The following is a 24,679-nucleotide window of genomic DNA, read 5'->3' on the forward strand; positions in this document are numbered from 1 at the left end:
GAGGTACGGAGCAGCTTGTCTCAATTCAGATAAGAGCATATTTCATTATGGAAGTACGGTGGACTGTTCCTTTAAAAACTCCTTTGTCCCTCACGCCATCAGACTGTACAACTCCTCTCTGGGGGGGAGGAGGGGTAACAGGAGGACAGAGGATGGGACAGAGCAGTAGTCTAGCCTGACAAAAAGCAATACTGAACAATGTGCAATATAAATGTGCAATACCTCGCCTGCTGGACTTTTTTCATATATTTAATATATTTGTATATGTAAATACTTAATTTATCTAGAAGTTTCTAAAGACTTAATTTATTGATAAATTCTCTCTTTTTTCTATTCTCTGTTTATCCTGTAATGATGCTACTGGAATTTTAATTTCCCTGAGGGAACCCTCCCAAAGGAATCAATAAAGTTCTATCTAATCTAATCTAATGGTCCGGACGTTCCATGTCCCTACTCGGATTTTCTGTTTGGGCCTTAGGAAACTCTCCATCGCTCTCCTGACTTCCCTGTCTGGGCTTTCATCAGACGAGGTCATCCTGCCGGTTAGGCCTGAGTTTCCATCCAGGTCCCTGCTGGGTGTACTAGTTCTTGTTGTGGTTTCTGTAACAATTGTTGTTTTTACAGGGTGGGGGTGTTGGCCCTATGCCCAACCCCCAACCTGGAGGACCAGGGCACTGGTTTCGTCTGGCCTCTCACCCTCGACCTGTCCGGCTTGGTTGAACCTTCCAGGAGCTGAGGCCCCCGCCGGTTTAGCTCTCAGGGTCCTGGGGCGCGCAAGCCTATCCACCACGACAAGGTACAGCACCACGGATAAGCAATAAAACAAAAATGTCCCTTAAAAGAACTAAAACGTTTCAGGCCTGAGTTGATGCTTGTGAGTGTTGAGGTCTGAAACTTAGTGATCCTTTCACTTGCAAAGCAAGCAAAAAAAACCAAACAAACATATATACATATACATATATATATATATATATATATATATATATACACACACACACACGTGCAACAGTTTAGCTACTCACAACCTCCTTAGTAACTGGGTTTGCTGAGTGATGAGCTGACGAAGAAAAGGGATCTGGTGCTGGAACACGACGACACGAAGCGCCAACTTCTGGCGGCAACACACATGTGAAGAAGAGCGGAATAGCTGCTGACCGGAATCTTCTATTCTTCTCAAAAAGTCCAAGGAATGCCTCCTGGTACGAATAGCATTTACAATTTTCACACTGTAACGTACAGAAACAGCATAAGCACACGGAAGTATTTACCTTCCGCGAGCCTCCTAATGACTTTTACCTGTCGGTAAACTCTGCATCCACCATGGTATTTGTCATAATTCTCCGGCTCGGATATTCTCTCTGTATGTCTGCTTATTGTCTCTCGTCTCTCTACTTCTCTGAACTCACACACGCTATGGGGTCTCTGTGACATCCCACCCCAACAATGAACTGATTAGGCTCCCAGTTTATCACATCCAATACAATTAAAGAATTAGCAAGATAGACAGTTAGATATGGAGGTTAGGTAGTAGCTGAGCATGTTTTTACCTGTGTACTACAAGCAAGCTATTTGAATGTCAATGAACTTTATTAATACATGACAAACATTTCATTATCAACTGTTTTTAGAATTATTTTACATTGTAAATGTATTATAACTTTTTAAATAAACACCGTATATGAACTTAAAATGTTTTAATTGCTTTTAACAGCATTTAACAAATTATTTATTACTTTTAAAATTTATTTATTTTCTGCCTATACTTTGCTGGGCTCCATAAAGTTGAATGTTGTGCCAGTGAAAGTCACATGCTGCAAGTAAAGCATGGCTGTCAAGCATATTCCTTTGAGGATGTTCAGTGCTAAACTTACCATGACATTTGAATTACTGGATCAAAAGCAGACAGTGGTTTAGTTCCCTTTCAGTCCCCCGCTGTACTACGCACAAAGAATAATAATTGGCATAGGCATTCATTTTCAGCCTCTCATGTTGACAGAACACAAAAGGAAAGAGTCAGGTACTGCACTGATGGAGGAAAAGCAGATGCTTTGCAGCATGGATGCTTTTATACTGAATCACAACTGTATCATTCTAATGATGCAATGCTTATGCAAAGAGCTTAAAGATGGAATTGTGAGCACCAGACCGATCAGTATCATATCCATCCATGATCTATACTGCTCATCTGTCATGATCATGGGGAAGCTGGAGTCAATCCAGGCTGACTTCAGGCAAGAGGCGGGGTACACCCTGGGCAGGTCGCCAATTTATCGTAGAACCAACACAGACGAACATCCATTCACACTTATGGGCAATTTAGAGTAGCCAGTTGACCTAAACTGCATGTCTTTGGACCGTGGGAGGAAACCAGAGCACCTGAAGGAAACCCATGCAGGCACGAGGAGAACATGCAAACTCCACATAGAAAGGTCCCAGTCAACTATGAGGTTCGAACCTGCTACAGTGTTAACCATTGCATATTGTGTCATCCCATCCATCCATCCATTATTCGTAGCCGCTTTATCCTGTTCTACAGGGTCGCAGGCAAGCTGGAGCTTATCCCAGCTGACTACGGGCGAGAGGCAGGGTACACCCTGGACAAGTTGCCAGGCCATCGCAGGGCTGACACATAGAGACAAACAACCATTCACACTCACATTCATACTTACGGTCAATTTAGAGCCACCAGTTAACCTAACCTGCATGTCTTTGGACTGTGGGGGAAACCAGAGCACCCAGAGGAAACCCACACAGACATGGGGAGAACATGCAAACTCCACACAAAAAGGCCCTCGCCAGACGCTGGGCTTGAACCCAGGACCTTCTTGCTGTGAGGCGACAGTGCTAACCACTACACTTCCGTGTCACCCGTCTGCCATCTCTATCTATCTATCTATCTATCTATCTATCTATCTATCTATCTATCTATCTATCTATCTATCTATCTATCTAATTTTTTTTTCATCCTGACACCCTATAGGCCAATCAGTTGCCAGCCTCTTATGAGGCTGTCTGTGTCTATCAAGAGCACACACACACTTAATCTATTGCCAGCTTGCTAGACCTGTTGCAGCTTCACAACCATTCACACTTTAGTAAATTTAGAGCCACCAATTAGCCTAACCTGCATGTCTTTGGACTGTGGAGGAAACCAGAGCACCCGGAGGAAACCCACACAGACACGGGAAGAACATGCAAACTCCGCACAGAAAGACCCCTGTCGGCTACTGGACTCGAACCCAGAACTTTCTTGCTGTGAGGCGACAGTGCTAACCACTACAACACCATGTCACCATATATTGCCACCCCTGGTTAAGATGTGTTAAAAGCCTTTAAATAAATTCAATTTTTATTGCGGAAGCATAATCTCACACTGAAAATTGTAGAAAAATGTAACCCTTAACTCAAGAGAATTAAAAAAAAAATCCCTGACTAAGAAATAATTATTTTTCATAAAATCACCTGTTCCACAATTATTGGCACCCATAATTCCTAGAAAATAAATTTAATTGAAGCATTTCTGTCATTTCTACTGTAGTTTATAAAGTTGATCAGAGTATCTAGGAATCTTTAATTAGTAATTCATCACATCCTGTTTCCCTGGGGTATAAATATGATGTGACACAGAGGCCTATTTCTCTTATCCATTCTTCAACATGGGAAAGACAAGAGAACACACCATTCAAGTAAGGCAGATGTGTGTCGACCTTCATAAGTCAGGCAATGGCTACAAGAAAATAGCCACTCGCCTACACCGGCCCGTATCTACAGTCAGAGGAATCATCAAGAAGTTTAAAACAACTGGAACAGTGGCAAACAAGCCTGGACAAGGATGCAAGTTTATCTTGCCACCACGCACAGTGAGGAGGATGGTAAGAGAAGTAAAAAGTTCTCCAAAGCTCACTGTTAGAGAATTGCATCAAAGAGTAGCATCTTGGGGTCACAAAGTCTCCATAACAACCATCAGGCGCTATCTACATGCCAACAAGCTGTTTGGGAGGCATGCACGGAAAAAGCCTTTTCTCACTCACAAGCATAAACGTAAATGTCTGGAGTTCGCTAAGCAGTACTGGGATTTCAACTGGGACCGTGTGCTTTGGTCAGATGAGACCAAGATAGAGCTTTTTGGCAACAAACACTCTAATACATCATAAAAGATGAGTATGCGGAAAAGCACCTCATGCTCACTGTGAAGGGGGAGGATCGGTGATGCTGTGGGCCTGTTTCTCTTCCAAAGGCCCCGAGAATCTTAAGGTGCATGGCATCATGAACTCTTTGAAATACCAGGACATTTTAAATCAAAATCTGGTGGCCTTTGCCCGAAAGCTGAAGATGGGTCGTCACTGGGTCTTTCAGCAAGATAATGACCCTAAACATGTGGCCAAATCTACACAAAAATGGTTCACCAGACACAAAATCAAGCTCCTCCCATGGCCATCTCAGTCCCCAGACCTCAACCCAATTGAAAACCTGTGGGGGTGAGCTGAAGAGGAGAGTGCATAGGAGCGGACCCAGGACTCTGGACGATTTAGAGAGATTTTGCAAAGAGGAATGGTCGAATATCCCTCTCTCTGTATTCTCCCATCTTGTGAAATGTTATAGGAGAATATTAGGTGCTGTCTTGTTGGCAAAAGGGAGTTGTACAAAGTATTAACATCATGGGTGCCAATAATTGTGGCACACATGATTTCATGTAAAATAATTATTTCTTAATGTGGGATTATTTTCCCACTGAATAAATGCACTTGAATTAAAGGTTGGATTTTTCTCTTTCTTTGCATTGTTGTCCTATATTATTTAAAAAAATGAATTTATTAGAAGCCTAAGAACATATCTTAACGAGGGGTGCCAATAATTGTGGAGGGTGCTGTATATATATATATATATCTTTGTATGTGTGTGTGTGTGTGTGTGTGTGTGTGTGTGTATGAACACTGAAGATGTGTGTTCACTGTGGAAAATAGCACCTTGGTGCCCTCTGCTAATGCAAAACCCCCTCCCACAAGCAGACAGCTCTCCCACGGCATACAGGCTTGGAATTCCTTCCATGATATCATCGCATCTATTAGAAAAGTGAGGAAATCTTGTTAGCAAGAATACTCTAGGCTGAAGCTACATATAAATATCAACTGACACATACAATGACTAATATCCATCCATCCATCCATCCATCCATCCATCCATCCATCCATCCATCCATCCATTATCTGTAGCCGCTTTATCCTGTTCTACAGGGTTGCGGGCAAGCTGGAGCCTATCCCAGCTGACTACGGGCGAAAGGCGGGGTACACCCTGGACAAGTCGCCAGGTCATCACAGGGCTGACACATAGACACAGACAACCATTCACACTCACATTCACACCTACGGTCAATTTAGAATCACCAGTTAACCTAACCTGCATGTCTTTGGACTGTGGGGGAAACCGGAGCACCCAGAGGAAACCCACGCGGACACAGGGAGAACATGCAAACTCCACACAGAAAGGCCCTTGCCGGCCGCTGGGCTCAAACCCAGAACCTTCTTGCTGTGAGGCGACAGTGCTAACTACTACACCACCGTGCCACCCCACAATGACTAATATGTATACTATTATATGAGTCGATTATGCGATTTTAATGGTATTTCAGGACGATGAGGATGGTTAAGGATGTACCATAGTTATCTGCAGTGGACCTCTTAGCAGGGATGATGAAGAACAACATTCCTAGAAGGAGAGCCACAGTAGCATCAGTTGCATATCCTGGATAGCTACAGAGAGAGAGAGAGAGGAGACATCACTCATTAGAATTAAATGAAAGCCACTTCAGAGATAATTGTATAATTATTATTTTGGAGTCTTTTTTGCATATGTTTATCTTCAGGAAATATTTTGAAATCAATGAGAATATAGCCTACAATTTTTTTTATAAAACAGTTAAAGACATCTTAATCCTAATACGAACCTTTTTATTATCTTGAAAATTATAATTAAATCATATGAAAATCTTGTGTTTCCCTTTTATTTTGCCAGTATGTTAATATAGTATCTATGTTCAGGTCAGATGAAGCACAGTGAGTTAGTATGATGTTAGTGCACTCACTCAGGAAATAGAGATGCCCAGCCTGGCATGAAGCCCGGCTCTCTCGTGAACCACAGCACTGCCATCAGTACGAAAATAACAAGGGTGATCATCTCCTCTTGGCTAGTGGGAAAAAATAAATCATAAATGAGAGAACTTTAAATAATTCATTCTCCTATGTCCAGTTTCATACACAAATTTCAAATTCTTTATGGACAACATCGCATTAGTTTATGCTCCATTATGTTTTTGAAGTAGAACTTCGTTTAATATGGCTGTTGGATATATGCAATCATTTGGAAAATTTACTCTCATGATTATGGCAAGTAAACACTTTTTTTTTCGCATTTTGCACCAATACTTAACACAACACTTAACACTTATGAACGTGCATGCCTATCTGCAGTGCCTGACCTCATGCTCCCCAGTGCATTGTATTGTTCTTTGATATGCTTGGATACTGCAATGTCTCTCTCAGACTGATGCCTTCTGGAGCACAGTGTGGAGCAGAAACTGAGGAGCAAGAAAAAGATACTGTTCATATGCAAGTTTAAACATGAAATTTATCTTAATGAGTAAATAAGATGTTGCTTGCAAGCTGTTTTTATATCCCAGAATTCTTTGTTCCACTGAGAGAAAAAAAGTCTTTGCGGTACAAAGAATTATAACACACACACACTATAACTTCTACACTGTCTAGCCATTATCATCTCATCTCATTATCTCTAGCCGCTTTATCCTGTTCTACAGGGTCGCAGGCAAGCTGGAGCCTATCCCAGCTGACTACGGGCGAAAGGCAGGGTACACCCTGGACAAGTCGCCAGGTCATCACAGGGCTGACACATAGACACAGACAACCATTCACACTTACAGTCAATTTAGAGCCACCAGTTAACCTAACCTGCATGTCTTTGGGGGAAACCAGAGCACCCAGAGGAAACCCACGCAGACAACATGCAAACTCCACACAGAAAGGCCCTCGCCAGCCACGGGGCTTGAACCCAGACCTTCTTGCTGTGAGGCAACAGCGCTAACCACTACACCACCGTGCTGCCCTTTATAAGGAAATGAGCTGGTAAATTTAACTGAAAATCTTGCAGAACCAGCCACAGTTCTTCTGGACATGCTGATTGTTTACACTTGCATAATCTAGAAGCCTGTATTATGTTTTTGTGTTAAAACCCTTTTGTATTATGCTCCTTTCTTTCTTAACATACAAACATTTTTCTGTATCATTTCATTTTGTGCTGGAAAGCTAATGTTTGGAAATGTAAAATGTTTTTGTACCGACTTTTTCTTGTAGAGATCATAAAAATAAAAAGTGTGTGTGTGTGATATGAAAGGTATGGATGGGCCAATAGCATATAAGACATAATTAACACTCACTTAGAGTCCAAAAACAGCCAATGTAGCCATATCCAAGCCAAAATCAGGATAATAATGCAGACAGGCAGACAGAAAATAAACCAGTTTCCAAAATTGACGGACTTGCATTCTGGGTAAAATCTGTAAAAGTAATCATTAATACTTAAAACCACACAGCTTCAATATATCTTTCTGATGAATAAATTCAAGTCAATAAAATCAAATACGAACCTACACACAGGTCTGAGTTACAAGTTCTGAAAACTTACTGATGAATATATTCAGCAAACACAAGATTTGAAGATGTTCCAGGCAGAGTTGCCAGTCCACCGATATTTGCAGAGTAGGCAATGGACAGAGATAAACTTTTACACATCAATTGGTCTTGATGTGTTCTGTAGTTTGAGTGTAATGGAGGACTTGGCAGAGCCTGAAGGATAGATAAAAAAAAAAAAAGATTTAACATCAACATTTACAATGGAGTTATAAAATACACTTTACTGAACTGAAATTAGCGAGACCATACATTGGCTGGTGGGTCAGAAAAACAGCAGAGTGAATGACGCTCATAAAGGAGTTTTTGTTTTGTAGATGTGTGCATGTGTGTATGTGTGTGTGATTTACCTCTGTGGGGTGATCCTCCTCAGTAATAATTTCCTGAAGCACTGCCCCTGTGCTGTTTTATAGGAAAAAAAAAATGTTAATGAACACTAAAGGAGATAATAATATACAAGTGAATAACTTACTTATAATAAAGAAATAGCTCAGCATGGTCACCTGTTCTGATCTTTGGCATCTCTTTCGCACTCTTTCTCAGCATCTTTGAAATCAAACAAGGTGAGGTTTCAAAAATATAAAAGTTAGTTATAAAAAAAACTTGTGAAACTTCATCACACACTTGTGAAATTCCTCTCTGCATTTAACACATCTGAAGCAGTGAACACACACATGAGCAATGAGCACACACACATACATACATACCCAGAGCAGTGGGTAACCATGCTAACAGCACCTGTCGTCCCATATTAACCTAACCGCATGTCTTTGAACTGTGGGGGAAACCGGAGCACCTGGAGGAAACCCATGCAGACACGGGGAGAACATGCAAACTCCACACTCCCACCGGCTGCTGGGCTCGAACCTAGAACCTTCTTGCTGTGAGGCGACCGTGCTAACCACTTACGGCACTGTGCTGCCTTAATATGTTTGATAAATGTTGGAGTGGAATGTTTTATGTAACTGACCTCCTTCCAGCTGGACTGCAAGATTGCAGATGCCGTTCACTGCTATATCCTTCTGGCTGCTAACCTGGTCCTTTGCATTCATGACCTGCTGCATCACAGCCTCTACTATCGGCATCACCATGGCCACTGTGCAGGTGTTGCTCAGCCACATGGAGAGGAAAGCACAGCCTACCATGAAGCCCAGCATCAACCTGGAGTGAATACATTAAATATATCAACATACCAGTCAACAATCCAGTATTTCTTATAAATGTACTAATAAGTATTCTCCATACTTAAAAAGGAACATATCATAATGTGCTTTCCTTGACAATCTAAATTTTTTAATCAGTCTCTGAATATCAAAGGCAGACTTTATGCATTAAAATACCTCATCAAAAAGATTCCTTGAATCCAATATATTTAAAATGTCTGAAGAAAAGGGACAGAAAAAAAAGAGAATGAAAAAGCTAAATAAGACCCACATGCCAGGGTTTACTCCAACCACTATGACCAGCCCGAGAGCAATTCGCCAGTGTAAACCCCACTTCTCAGTTGAGGTTGCGAGACAGATAATCCCAAGCAGGAGTAAGTGGAAATCTTTAAAATACATTGTTGCGACCTGTTTATGAAAAGAAGCTAACTTAGATGGTGCACTCAGTACAGCAGTGGCATCTAATAATGTTGCAAACTCCTGCAATATAAAAAGTGACAAAAATTAATTTAGATTGAAGCTTACCACTGAGGACTTCATAATTCCAAAGAGAGGGAAGAGAAATGCCGGAAGAAGGGCCGTTACAGCCAGAGGCAATGCCTCCGTCATCCAGAACACTGCCATCAGCACCAGCGTAAATGCACATTGAGCCACCTGAAGTGTGTTACATGAATATTTAGAGTATATTCACGGAAGCTGTGTTTTTTTTTTTAAACTGTGACATGAGGACAATGTTCATTCATTTTCTATACCACTTATCTCCACTGTCAGAAACAGGGGTACAGTAGGAGTTCATGTCTATCTCCCAAGGTACAATCTACACTAATGTACCCCCTAGGGCTCATTATTGGACCTCAGGGTAACTATGTGTACCTTTTTAGGGCCAAAAAGATACATATGTTCCCAAGCAGTATATCAAGTGTACAAATAAGTACCTTAGAGAGTGCTGCCCTAGTGATAAGCTGTTGTACCCCTAAAGGTACAACAATGTGCTTTATTTTCTGAGAGTGTATTGTGGTGGGCGGCACGGTGGTGTAGTGGTTAGCACTGTCGCCTCACAGCAAGAAGGTTCTGGGTTCGAGCCCAGTGGCTGATGGGGGTCTTTCTGTGTGGAGTTTGCATGTTCTCCCCATGTCTGTGGGTTTCTTCCGGGTGCTCCGGTTTCTCCCACAGTTCAAAGACATGCAGGTTAGGTTAATTGGTGGCAGGTTAGGCTAATGTGAGTGTGAATGGTTGTTTGTCTCTATGTGTCAGCCCTGCGATGACCTGGTGACTTTTCCAGGGTGTACCCTGCCTCTTGCCCATAGTCAGCTGGGATAGGCTCCAGCTTGCCTGCGACCCTATACAGGATAAGCGGTTACAGATAATGGATGGATGGATTGTGGGTTGCAGGTGAGCTGGAGCTGATACTGGGCAAGAGGCGGGGTACACCCTGGACAGGTCGCCAATCTATTGATTGATTGATTGATTGCTTTATTCCGAACAGTAAAAAAGATATAAAAACAAACAAAAAATAAAAAATGCAATCATCAAAACATCGTCATAAACAGAATAGCGTAGCCACAAGGCAATAACATAATAATGTTCGGAAAGGATTAGGAAGAAGTAAATAACTTATCAAATCCTAACCCTCTATACCACCGTTAATCAAACGTCACTTTCCACCATAATAAACTATATATACAAAAGAAAGCAAAATCAACAACAACAAAAAAATACCAACATACCAAGACATACCAACATGGTATAATATCGCCCAAATCAAATCATATATATACAAATACTTATGCTATGCATATATACACACATACAGTACAATAGATATATACAGTACATACATATACACATACCTATAACTATACACATCCATACGTACACAGACGCCCATATCATAATTATGCATACTATGCTTATATATTATATACAATTATATATATACACACAAATACTCACTTTTTATATAATATATCCGAATGTACCCATACCCACATATATACACTTATATTATCAATAGCATGTTATTGTAATTCCTCCTCCCTGTACCTCATAAAGATCTGTTCCTTATACCTTTTTTTGAACTGGTTTATAGTTGTACATTTCATGAGCTCCACATTCAAACTGTTCCATAGCTTTACTCCACAAATAGAAATACTGAACATTTTTAACGTTGTCCTAGCACTGCGAATTTTAAATTTCAATTTCCCCCTAAAATTATAGCCCCCCTCTCTATCCGAGAACATTATTTGGATATTCCTTGGTACTTTATAATTCCTTACTTTATACATTACTAAGGCAGTTTTATATTCTATAATATCCCTGAATTTTAAACATTTTGAATTTAAGAATAGTGAATTAGTATGATCTCGGACTCAGTAACCAGCACTATGAATTATTCTTATAGCTCTTTTTTGAAGTATAGTTATTGCATGAAGTGAACATTTATACGTATTTCCCCACTCCACTGAGCAGTGATTTAAGTACGGTAAAACCAGGGAACAGTAAAAAATGCAGAGTGAATTATAGTCCAGGACATGCTTAGCTTTACTCAACACAGATATGCTTCTTGATAGTTTAATTAGTACGTATTTTATATGTGATTTCCAATTAATTCTATCATCTATTATTACCCCAAGAAATTTATTGTTAGAAACTCTTTCAATATCAACACCGTCTACCTGTATATTTATTGCCCTATTTATTTTATAATTATTAAATAACATGATTTTTGTTTTAGACAGATTTAATGATAATTTATTTTGATCAAACCAACTTTTTAACCTGCACAATTCTGAAGAGATTATGTTTTCTAACTCATGTAAATTTGTTCCAGAACAAAACATATTTGTGTCATCTGCAAATAATACCATCTTAAATATCTTTGATACATTGCACATATCATTTATATAAAGAATAAACAGTTTAGGACCCAATACCGACCCCTGAGGGACACCACAATCAATATTCAAACGAGTTGACACAGAGTCACCCAACTTCACAAATTGTGTCCTGTTGCTCAAATAACTTTTTATCCAATTTAATACAACTCCTCTTATCCCATATTGTTCCATCTTATTAATTAATATATCATGATTAATAGTAGCCCTGTGATGACCTGGCGACTTGTCCAGGGTGTACCCCGCCTTTCGCCCGTAGTCAGCTGGGATAGGCTCCAGCTTGCCTGCGACCCTGTAGAACAGGATAAAGTGGCTAGAGATAATGAGATGAGATGATTAATAGTATCAAAAGCTTTTTGAAGATCAATAAATATCCCAGTGACATGTTTCTTATCATCTATAGAGTTACTGATTTCTTCAATTGATTCCATTAGTGCCATCTCTGTTGATCTATTTGCTCTAAATCCATAGACTATCACTGAGTAGTTTGTATTTTTCAATGAATTTATCTAATCTGTTATGAATAGTTTTTCAAGAATTTTGGAGAATTGAGGAAGTAAAGAAACAGGTCTGTAATTTGTGAAGTTGTGTTTGTCCCCAGATTTATACAATGGAATTATTTTTGCTATTTTCATATTGCTTGGAAATGTACCGGTTTGAAATGACAAGTTACAGATGTATGTTAATGGTTTAGAAATCCCCCCAATAATAGTTTTCACTAGTTTCATATCAATATCATTACAATCTGTGGATATTTTATTACTACATTTATTAACTATATCAATAATTTCCTTCTCATCTAAACATCTATCACAGGGCTATAACAGAGAGATAGACAGCCATTCACATCTATGGGCAATTTACAGTAGGCCAGTGGCGGCTGCTGGTTTTTAAAACGGGGAAGCCCATTTTACGCATTCATCGTAAAACCTGTAGGCCGGATATCAAAGCATAGAAAGGTGTGCCCCATTAGCATAGTGAACTAGACAACCCTACCTAGTGGCAGAAAGTATTTTTGCTTGTACATTTCATGTTATAGTCTGGCTTGCCAGGCTAGTGCCTCATATCCTTAATCAAAAATATCAAACATCCAAAAATCACTGGCTATTCAACGAAGAGCCTTGAACATCATACCCTGATATGCAACACAGAGTCTTTAACACAACACCCAGCTGTCCAACACATCCTTGAACATCTTCTGCAACACAGTCTGGAAATTCATAACCAGGTAGGCTATGCAACACACAGAACCTTGAATATTATACCCAGATATAACCTATAACACAGAGCCCACCATTCTCTTAACATTACTGAACAATATACACACTTCAGATTCATGAACATGAACACTATTTATACACAAATTCTGCCCTCCGCTCCTTTTCCAGAAAATGGTCTGTGACCCTGTCATACCAGCTGGTTGTGCTTTCCAGAGACTTCACCAATTTCTGTTAGCAGCTAGCACTGCAGATCCCAATAAGGCTCAAGCTAGCCTACAACCAGATTGAACTACAAATGAAATAAACGAGTGAATTCACGAATGATCAAACTGATAGAATGGATGAAAGTTAACGGAGCACAATGAGTAATATTTACATTTATTTACAGAGTAATGTACAGAGACATCAATGAGAAGAAACGTTTATATGAAAAGAAAGTCGGACAGCACTTTGGCACACGACTGCACTTTCTCGACATCCGCTAGGGACTGACTGATCATACTTCCATGTTCCTCGCCGAAGTGCCACCCTCCTCATGTCTTTCAAACACTACCTCCAATAATCCTTTATCAGCCCGGCTTCTTGTCCCTCCCACCGTCTCGTTTAGTCCCAGAGAAGCCCGGCTTCCCTGGAAGTGATGATTTTGTTGATTTTAACCAATAACAACTAGCCGAAATTGGCTGTTCAGAGCCGTCTCGTAGACTGTAACGGATACCCGGCTGCCAGTCAGTGTTGCCAGATACTGCTGACGTTTCCATCCCAAAATATGTTCAAAACCCGCCAAAATGTACTTAAAACCGCCCAATCTGGCAACACTGCTGCCAGTCCATAGAGCCCATTGAAATAAGAAAGGTTACAGCCTGGCAGCAAAGGTGATTCTCGTAGCGAACTGCAAGTTCGTCAGACATCACTCAAATAAGTTACAGGATAGTTATGAACATAAATACAATCTTGGGCATATATTATGTTATGCAAGTTATTGTTTTAATGAGAATTCAACGTCGTAGATGCCGCAGTTTGGGGAGAGAATTTTAGGGGAAGCTCGGCTTCCCTTGTTGTCTCTGAGAAATCGCCCCTGCAGTAGGCAGCTGACCTAATCCGAAATTGATGTGAAACTGGAGCACACATGGGCAGAACATACAAACTCCACACAGAAAGGCCCCTGGTTAACCACCAGGTTCGAACCCAGAACCTACACTGTAAAAAAAAAAGTTACGCCAACTTAAAAATTCAAGGCAACTTACTGCACAGGATTTTTGAGTTTATGTGACAACTAAGTTTTTTAAGTTTTGAAGAAAGCTGTGCCAACTTATACATTTGGTCTCAGATAACTTAGCCTTCATATTCACACAAACTTAATTTTTTCAGTTTTACATGATAAGAATTCAACTTTAAGGCCACTAATCTTTCATCCAAGTAAAAACTTCAAAATTTGAGTTCAATTTACTTTTTATCCCACAATAAAACAAATAACAATCCAGTTCAAATAGCATGTTTATTTTAACATGATGGTAGCAAAACTGCTATAAAACTGTAGTGGCAGTGCTTTTTTATTGTCACACACTTATTTTAAGCCTGAAGCTAATTTGACAAACGAAATGTGCAAACAATTCAGTACCAGCCAATTAAAATGCTACAAATGGCATACAATGGTGTACTTGGATGAAAGATTAGTGGCCTTAAAGTTGAATTCTTATCATGTAAAACTGAAAAAAATTAAGTTTGTGTGAATATGAAGGCTAAGTTATCTGAGACCAAAAGTATAAGTTGGCAAAACTTTCTTCAAAACTTAAAAATCTTAGTTGTCACATCAACTCAAAAATACTGTGCAGTAAGTTGCCTTGAATTTTTAAGTTGGCGTAACTTTTTTTTTTTTACAGTGTACTTGCTGTGAGACAACATGCAACACTGAAAAGCAAACCCTTCACTGCTCTTATGTTGCCTTACGTCTTCACTGGAAAACAGTCAGCAGGTATCGCCTTTTTAAATTAAATGCTGTGAATGTAATTGCTCATTCCATTGCTTTTCACTTTCATGACTGCAGCTGTGCCACACTGAAATGCAATCACTATCCAATCACCGCCCATAGCTGCACTCAGGGGTGTTTTATAATTGGAAAAAAGGAGATGGCTTTGCTTTTCAGTGTGATACATTGTGCTTAATCACAGAATTTATTTTAGCAATATAAATATGAAATACATGTGGAATTTGATGTTGCAATATGAAGTGATAACTAGCAAATGTCAGGCAAGCAACAGTAATAATAGCATTCAGGTATAATTATATATTCAGGTATACTTTTAGCATTTACTTTTATCACAAGTTTATACAATAATAATAATAATAATAATAATAATAATAATAATAATAATAAATTTTATTTGTAGAGCGCTTTTCATGATACTCAAAGACACTTAGCAAGCATAAAATAATCAGTAAAAGAAACATAATCATAAGAAAAATCATAAGAAAAAATAAGAACAATAAAATAAGAATAAGAGTCAGAGGTACTTGACTAAGGAGAGAAAAGTCATAAAATCAATGCAATAAAAAGGTATAAGACACAGTGTTAATCATAAATTAAAAGCAATTCGAAAGAGATGGGTTTTAAGGAGGGATTTGAATATTGATAGTTCAGTGCAGTCTCGGATGTGTTGGGGGAGGGAATTCCAGAGACAGGGGGCAGCAATGGAGAAGGTACAATTTACACAAATTGCTGGAAATCTACAGATGATTAACTACATGCTGCACATTGCTTCCCAGTGGCGGAACAACTGCACACAAGGCCCCGGGGCAAAACACCAATCAGGCCCCCCCCCCACATGGCGAAATTGCAAACAAACAAATTAGAAGGCTTGCGGCATATAGGCCCACTCAGGCTATATCTAACAAAAAGCAGTGTTTAAGAACGTAGCCTTTGGACCTAGCCATGGCGAAATTGCAAACAAACAGAAGGCCTGCAGCATATAATCAGGCTATATTAGAACAGAACTTGGTCAAAAGTTTTTTTTTTTATTATTATTATTATTATTTTATTTTTATTTTTTTATAGGCCTACATAGCCTGTATTTTCCATTCATTTTTTATTATGTTCCAAATAGACACTAAACAACAACAAAAAAAAATCCAGCAATCATGAATGATACACCCTCATTGTGTAAGCACGTCTTCAACTCCAATGCCGACACAGAAACCTGCGTTCGTCATTAAAAAGGCATTCGACGACTATTTGAGGGATGTTAAGCCCTCTTGCTTGCTCATTCTCAATTGATAAAATGGCCAATCCACAGAGTCTCTCTTGACCCATTGCGCTCCTGAGATAATTTTTTATCAATTTTAATTTGGAGAAAGAGCGCTCTGCTGTCGCAACTGAGATGGGGAGAGTGAGAAAAAGCAAGAAGGCCGTGCACACCTCACTAAATGTAGAAGTTACTGCTGGATGATCTACTACCAGCAACCTGGCCAGGCTAAGCACAGATGTGTGTCTCACTATCTGCTCCTTGAAACAAGCCCTAAATGACACTAGTTGACCAGGAAAGCTGGAGTTAATATCCTGACTATTGAGGTTTTTCACCCACGTGACCAAGTCATGTGAGGCTGCCATTTTGGACGTCACAGCTCGAATCAGTTTGAATGCGAGGAAGGCGACAAACGAAAAACATAAAAGAAAAAGGAGCGAGATGCAGAAAACACCTTCACTATCCAGCGACGTAGGGCATTTACAGGGCGAGCAGAGGGAGAGGTATTTGCAAAAATTGAGGTTAGCAGGCTTAGAGAACGACGTTTACCTGCTTCCACCAGGATTGTTCACTGACGTACGGAAGTACACGAAGCCCTCGTCTTTACCTGACTTCGGCCCACATGATCTGTATATACCTATGTCGTTAAAAACCCATCGCCATACACAGGTATTGATCTGAAAGCGTAGAGTTTGGATGCCTACAAATATTTTGTGTCAGGCTGGGTAACATGCCTACATCAGCGGGTCGTCCCTGGAGCCGGTGGTCGCCATCTTATTACAGCTAAGGTTTGTTCACATTTTCATTTACTTTCGGTCCTCAGGATAAACAAAATGTTATTAAATGTCATTGAAATAACTTCTTAGTCTGTTGAGACATGGCCCGTTATAAATTTGCTGTTACCAGGCAATGACCAAGAACTGTATTATTAGGGTCGGTGTCTGTGTTGTAGCAGTGTACTAGCAACTAGCTGTTAGCACTAGCTAATGTCAACAACATACTAGCTAGTATGTTACTGTAGCAATGTTTACGTTCAGTCATTTGGATGACTGTTAAAACCTTTCAGTCTCAAGTTTTTCCTTTACTGTATTTACTAGTTTACTGTAATTATGATCCGGCAGCTATTTACACTGGATCCAGTGTAAATAGCTGCCGGAGCGCGCTCCGGCTTGCTCCCCCTCAAATTAAGCAGTGCGCTCCGGCTTGCTCCCCCTCAAATTAAGCAGCGCGCTCCGGCTTGCTCCCGGAGTGCTCCGGCCGAGGTTCCGGAGCGCGCTCCGGCTTGCTCCCCCTCAAATTAAGCAGCGCGCTCCGGCTTGCTCCCGGAGTGCTCCGGCCGAGGTTCCGGAGCGCGCTCCGGCTTGCTCCCCCTCAAATTAAGCAGTGCGCTCCGGCTTGCTCCCCCTCAAATTAAGCAGCGCGCTCCGGCTTGCTCCCAGAGTGCTCCGGGAGCAAGCCGGAGCGCACTGCTTAATTTGAGGGGGAGCAAGCTGGAGCGCGCTCCGGCAGCTATTTACACCGGATCCAGTGTAAATAGCTGCCGGAGCGCGCTCCGGCTTGCTCCCCCTCAAATTAAGCAGCGCGCTCCGGCTTGCTCCCCCTCAAATTAAGCAGCGCGCTCCGGCTTGCTCCCAGAGTCGGGAGCAAGCCGGAGCGCGCTGCTTAATTTGAGGGGGAGCAAGCCAGAGCGCGCTCCGGAACCTCGGCCGGAGCACTCCGGGAGCAAGCCGGAGCGCGCTGCTTAATTTGAGGGGGAGCAAGCCGGAGCGCACTGCTTAATTTGAGGGGGAGCAAGCCGGAGCGCGCTCCGGCAGCTATTTACACTGGATCCGGTGTAAATAGCTGCCGGATCATAATTACAGTAAACTAGTAAATACAGTAAAGGAAAAACTTGAGACTGAAAGGTTTTAACAGTCATCCAAATGACTGAACGTAAACATTGCTACAGTAACATACTAGCTAGTATGTTGTTGACATTAGCTAGTGCTAACAGCTAGTTGCTAGTACACTGCTACAACACAGACACCGACCCTAATAATACAGTTCTTGGTCATTGCCTGGTAACAGCAAATTTATAACGGGCCATGTCTCAACAGACTAAGAAGTTATTTCAATGACATTTAATAACATTTTGTTTATCCTGAGGACCGAAAGTAAATGAAAATGTGAACAAACCTTAGCTGTAATAAGATGGCGACCACCGGCTCCAGGGACGACCCGCTGATGTAGGCATGTTACCCAGCCTGACACAAAATATTTGTAGGCATCCAAACTCTACGCTTTCAGATCAATACCTGTGTATGGCGATGGGTTTTTAACGACATAGGTATATACAGATCATGTGGGCCGAAGTCAGGTAAAGACGAGGGCTTCGTGTACTTCCGTACGTCAGTGAACAATCCTGGTGGAAGCAGGTAAACGTCGTTCTCTAAGCCTGCTAACCTCAATTTTTGCAAATACCTCTCCCTCTGCTCGCCCTGTAAATGCCCTACGTCGCTGGATAGTGAAGGTGTTTTCTGCATCTCGCTCCTTTTTCTTTTATGTTTTTCGTTTGTCGCCTTCCTCGCATTCAAACTGATTCGAGCTGTGACGTCCAAAATGGCAGCCTCACATGACTTGGTCACGTGGGTGAAAAACCTCAATAGTCAGGATATTAACTCCAGCTTTCCTGGTCAACTAGTGTCATTTAGGGCTTGTTTCAAGGAGCAGATAGTGAGACACACATCTGTGCTTAGCCTGGCCAGGTTGCTGGTAGTAGATCATCCAGCAGTAACTTCTACATTTAGTGAGGTGTGCACGGCCTTCTTGCTTTTTCTCACTCTCCCCATCTCAGTTGCGACAGCAGAGCGCTCTTTCTCCAAATTAAAATTGATAAAAAATTATCTCAGGAGCGCAATGGGTCAAGAGAGACTCTGTGGATTGGCCATTTTATCAATTGAGAATGAGCAAGCAAGAGCGCTTAACATCCCTCAAATAGTCGTCGAATGCCTTTTTAATGACGAACGCAGGTTTCTGTGTCAGCATTGGAGTTTGATTGCTGGATTTTTTTTGTTGTTGTTGTTTAGTGTCTATTTGGAACATAATAAAAAATGAATGGAAAATACAGGCTATGTAGGCCTATAAAAAAATAAAAATATAATAATAAAAAAAAAAACTTTTGACCAAGTTCTGTTCTAATATAGCCTGATTATATGCTGCAGGCCTTCTGTTTGTTTGCAATTTCGCCATGGCTAGGTCCAAAGGCTACGTTCTTAAACACTGCTTTTTGTTAGATATAGCCTGAGTGGGCCTATATGCCGCAAGCCTTCTAATTTGTTTGTTTGCAATTTCGCCATGTGGGGGGGGGGCCTGATTGGTGTTTTGCCCCGGGGCCTTGTGTGCAGTTGTTCCGCCACTGGGAAGCAATGTGCAGCATGTAGTTAATCATCTGTAGATTTCCAGCAATTTGTGTAAATTGTACCTTCTCCATTGCTGCCCCCTGTCTCTGGAATTCCCTCCCCCAACACATCCGAGACTGCACTGAACTATCAATATTCAAATCCCTCCTTAAAACCCATCTCTTTCGAATTGCTTTTAATTTATGATTAACACTGTGTCTTATACCTTTTTATTGCATTGATTTTGACTTTTCTCTCCTTAGTCAAGTACCTCTGACTCTTATTCTTATTTTATTGTTCTTATGTTTTCTTATGATTTTTCTTATGATTATGTTTCTTTTACTGATTATTTTATGCTTGCTAAGTGTCTTTGAGTATCATGAAAAGCGCTCTACAAATAAAATTTATTATTATTATTATTATTATTATTATTATTATTATTGTATAAACTTGTGATAAAAGTAAATGCTAAAAGTATACCTGAATATATAATTATACCTGAATGCTATTATTACTGTTGCTTGCCTGACATTTGCTAGTTATCACTTCATATTGCAACATCAAATTCCACATGTATTTCATATTTATATTGCTAAAATAAATTCTGTGATTAAGCACAATGTATCACACTGAAAAGCAAAGCCATCTCCTTTTTTCTAATTATAAAACACCCCTGAGTGCAGCTATGGGCGGTGATTGGATAGTGATTGCATTTCAGTGTGGCACAGCTGCAGTCATGAACGTGAAAAGCAATGGAATGAGCAATTACATTCACAGCATTTAATTTAAAAAGGCGATACCTGCTGACTGTTTTCCAGTGAAGACGTAAGGCAACATAAGAGCAGTGAAGGGTTTGCTTTTCAGTGTTGCATGTTGTCTCACAGCAAGTACACTGTAAAAAAAAAAAGTTACGCCAACTTAAAAATTCAAGGCAACTTACTGCACAGTATTTTTGAGTTGATGTGACAACTAAGATTTTTAAGTTTTGAAGAAAGTTTTGCCAACTTATACTTTTGGTCTCAGATAGCTTAGCCTTCATATTCACACAAACTTAATTTTTTCAGTTTTGCATGATAAGAATTCAACTTTAAGGCCACTAATCTTTCATCCAGGTACACCATTGTATGCCATTTGTAGCATTTTAATTGGCTGGTACTGAATTGTTTGCACATTTCGTTTGTCAAATTAACTTCAGGCTTAAAATAAGTGAATGTGTGACTTAATAAAAAAGCACTGCCACTACAGTTTTATAGCAGTTTTGCTACCATCATGTTAAAATAAACATGCTATTTGAACTGGATTGTTATTTGTTTTATTGTGGGATAAAAAGAAAATTGAACTCAAATTTTGAAGTTTTTACTTGGATGAAAGATTAGTGGCCTTAAAGTTGAATTCTTATCATGTAAAACTGAAAAAAAATTAAGTTTGTGTGAATATGAAGGCTAAGTTATCTGAGACCAAAAGTATAAGTTGGCACAGCTTTCTTCAAAACTTAAAAATCTTAGTTGTCACATAAACTCAAAAATCATGTGCAGTAAGTTGCCTTGAATTTTTAAGTTTGGCGTAACTTTTTTTTTTTTACAGTGTAGGTTCTGGGTTCGAACCTGGTGGTTAACCAGGGGCCTTTCTGTGTGGAGTTTGTATGTTCTGCCCATGTGTGCTCCAGTTTCACATCAATTTCGGATTAGGTCAGCTGCCTACTGCAGGGGCGATTTCTCAGAGACAACAAGGGAAGCCGAGCTTCCCCTAAAATTCTCTCCCCAAACTGCGGCGTCTACGACGTTGAATTCTCATTAAAACAATAACTTGCATAACATAATATATGCCCAAGATTGTATTTATGTTCATAACTATCCTGTAACTTATTTGAGTGATGTCTGACGAACTTGCAGTTCGCTACGAGAATCACCTTTGCTGCCAGGCTGTAACCTTTCTTATTTCAATGGGCTCTATGGACTGGCAGCAGTGTTGCCAGATTGGGCGGTTTTAAGTGCATTTTGGCGGGTTTTGAACATATTTTGGGATGGAAACGTCAGCAGTATCTGGCAACACTGACTGGCAGCCGGGTATCCGTTGCAGTCTACGAGACGGCTCTGAACAGCCAATTTCAGCTAGTTGTTATTGGTTAAAATCAACAAAATCGTCACTTCCAGGGAAGCCGGGCTTCTCTGGGACTAAACGAGACAGTGGGAGGGACAAGAAGCCGGGCTGATAAAGGATTATTGGAGGTAGTGTTTGAAAGACATGAGGAGGGCGGTACTTCGGCGAGGAACATGGAAGTATGATCAGTCAGTCCCTAGCGGATGTCGAGAAAGTGCAGTCGTGTGCCAAAGTGCTGTCCGACTTTCTTTTCATATAAACGTTTCTTCTCATTGATGTCTCTGTACATTACTCTGTAAATAAATGTAAATATTACTCATTGTGCTCCGTTAACTTTCATCCATTCTATCAGTTTGATCATTCGTGAATTCACTCGTTTATTTCATTTGTAGTTCAATCTGGTTGTAGGCTAGCTTGAGCCTTATTGGGATCTGCAGTGCTAGCTGCTAACAGAAATTGGTGAAGTCTCTGGAAAGCACAACCAGCTGGTATGACAGGGTCACAGACCATTTTCTGGAAAAGGAGCGGAGGGCAGAATTTGTGTATAAATAGTGTTCATGTTCATGAATCTGAAGTGTGTATATTGTTCAGTAATGTTAAGAGAATGGTGGGCTCTGTGTTATAGGTTATACCTGAGTATAATATTCAAGGTTCTGTGTGTTGCATAGCCTACCTGGTTATGAATTTCCAGACTGTGTTGCAGAAGATGTTCAAGGATGTGTTGCACAGCTGGGTGTTGTGTTAAAGACTCTGTGTTGCATATCAGGGTATGATGTTCAAGGCTCTTCGTTGAATAGCCAGTGATTTTTGGACCTTTCAGTCTCAAGTTTTTCTTTTACTGTATTTACTAGTTTACTGTAATTATGATCCGGCAGCTATTTACACCGGATCCAGTGTAAATAGCTGCCGGAGCGCGCTCCGGCTTGCTCCCCCTCAAATTAAGCAGCGCGCTCCGGCTTGCTCCCCCTCAAATTAAGCAGCGCGCTCCGGCTTGCTCCCCCTCAAATTAAGCAGCACGCTCCGGCTTGCTCCCGGAGCACTCTGGGAGCAAGCCGGAGCGCACTGCTTAATTTGAGGGGGAGCAAGCCGGAGCGCGCTCCGGCAGCTATTTACACTGGATTCGGTGTAAATAGCTGCCGGATCATAATTACAGTAAACTAGTAAATACAGTAAAAGAAAAACTTGAGACTGAAAGGTTTTAACAGTCATCCAAATGACTGAACGTAAACATTGCTACAGTAACATACTAGCTAGTATGTTGTTGACATTAGCTAGCTTGACCTTCAAAATGGCGGACACCGGGGCGTCACGTGACCCTGTGACGTCAGGTGAAAAACCTCAATAGTGATCACACAGTCGACGGGCCACTTCGTATAGCTCCTCGTCCTTGGCATGCTGGAGCGTATTTGGATGAATAGCCTCAAACAAATGAGCAGTCCGATTTAAACTGACAAACCTTTATGACAGCTGCTGAATGATTCCATCAAAGCATGCATAGAACACATTCACCCGAAAATAATGTTCTGCATCGGAAAGCCGACTGTCTTCGCTAAGGTGATCAAAGTGGCGCTTCACTTTTTTCAACCTGGTGGCTACAAATTGCGTTTGACTGCCCCATTTCACAGCCAATGCCAGAGTGGAAGCCTGCTCCCTGTACTCCTGTAGAGTTCGTACAGCATTCTGCAATAATGCAGATGCTTTGAGGAGATCAATGGTCTTCTCCTGCAGTAACTTTGAGATGCCATTAGTGCACTCCAAAATCTTTGTCTGAAGGCTGATTAAAAATATGAACTGAAATTTAGTAATGGCCTTTTTAAGTGCATCTGCCTTATCTCGTTCATTCATTTTCTCGCTTGTAAGTGAGAGCTTGTCGAGAGCTTTAATGACATCTCCATATCTGTACTTTAATGCAACAAGCGCATCGTAGCGGGAGGACCAGTGGCTTGGGCAGAGGCGTTTCAAGGTTCTGTCCCTGCTCTCCGGGCTCAATAAGTCACCAAGTAATGCCCATCTCTTAACACTGTTGGCAAAAAAGTTGCCACATCATAAAACTGTCTAATCTCTGGGATAGTTTTGACAGAATCATTCAGTACCAAATTCAGACAAGGAGCCGCACAGTGCACGTACAAAGCAAGGGGCTCCCACTCTGCTATTCTCGCTTGAACACCAGAATAAATTCCGCTCATGTTCGCTGCGTCATCATAACCCTAAAATCAATGCTTTCTCAAAATGATTTCTGACAGTAAGTATAACAGGTTAAAGTTCTTACTTTTGTTATTTATGTTTATTGCATAAAACAAACTTCATTTGTATTGAATGAGTTATTGTGAATCTTGCTCATATTGTTGCTTCTTTCAGTTTTTTCAATTTTTATTCCACCACAATCTACATTACGACAAATTTTGATCTACTCTTTAGTTTTAGACTCTAAGCACTTTTGATTATTATGTTTGCATACACTCACCTTTGTGTTGATGACTAGGGGAAGCGGTAGCAATAATAGTGGTGTGAGAATGATAATGAACAGACTGCGATAGCGCCATACTACTCTGGTAAATGCCCTCATCGTTTCGCTGAATGGTGCAAACACAGTGACTCTATTGCAACAAGGAACTTAAATAGGCTTCCAGTTATTGATCTTTGCCCATATATCACCTTTGATTTATATTCATGCTCTTACTGGTCTGTGAGTTATCTGCAGACGATGAATCCCACACAGCAAAATCCCTAGTGTTGAATTAATACCCAGAGTGCTGATTAAACATCCTACTGTGTTTATGTCCAATTGGAAACAAATTAACTCTGAAAGTGTTAATTCAACACCGAGGAATTTGCTGTGTACTACAGGAAGGATTCAAAAGATTAAGCTTAAACATTCATCAAATCCCATGACTTTTATTTACAATAGGTGCCAGGATGTCAGTGACACTCACTGCGAGTGAAAATGATATGAGCACAAGATCTGAGTTCTGAGAAGAACTGACTT

General features: G+C 40.6%; 1 protein-coding gene across 1 annotated transcript in view; it reads right to left on the bottom strand.

Moving 5' to 3' along the window:
* Positions 1-24,259, bottom strand: part of slc13a1 (solute carrier family 13 member 1) — a 40,865-nt gene extending 16,606 nt beyond the window's left edge. The window contains exons 1-12 of the mRNA XM_060909181.1: positions 24,158-24,259; positions 9,389-9,517; positions 9,135-9,271; positions 8,671-8,861; positions 8,204-8,246; positions 8,051-8,102; positions 7,696-7,856; positions 7,448-7,567; positions 6,476-6,574; positions 6,083-6,184; positions 5,656-5,750; positions 4,968-5,062 (exon numbers count right to left, since the gene is read on the bottom strand). Of these exons, the coding sequence (XP_060765164.1) occupies positions 4,968-5,062; positions 5,656-5,750; positions 6,083-6,184; positions 6,476-6,574; positions 7,448-7,567; positions 7,696-7,856; positions 8,051-8,102; positions 8,204-8,246; positions 8,671-8,861; positions 9,135-9,271; positions 9,389-9,517; positions 24,158-24,259 (1,326 nt within the window). The remainder of the gene's footprint in view (positions 1-4,967; positions 5,063-5,655; positions 5,751-6,082; positions 6,185-6,475; positions 6,575-7,447; positions 7,568-7,695; positions 7,857-8,050; positions 8,103-8,203; positions 8,247-8,670; positions 8,862-9,134; positions 9,272-9,388; positions 9,518-24,157) is intronic.
* Between the last annotated feature and the right edge of the window lie 420 nt (positions 24,260-24,679).

The sequence above is a fragment of the Neoarius graeffei genome, chromosome 2 (genome assembly GCF_027579695.1).
Source record: "Neoarius graeffei isolate fNeoGra1 chromosome 2, fNeoGra1.pri, whole genome shotgun sequence".
Taxonomy (NCBI): Eukaryota; Metazoa; Chordata; class Actinopteri; order Siluriformes; family Ariidae; genus Neoarius; species Neoarius graeffei.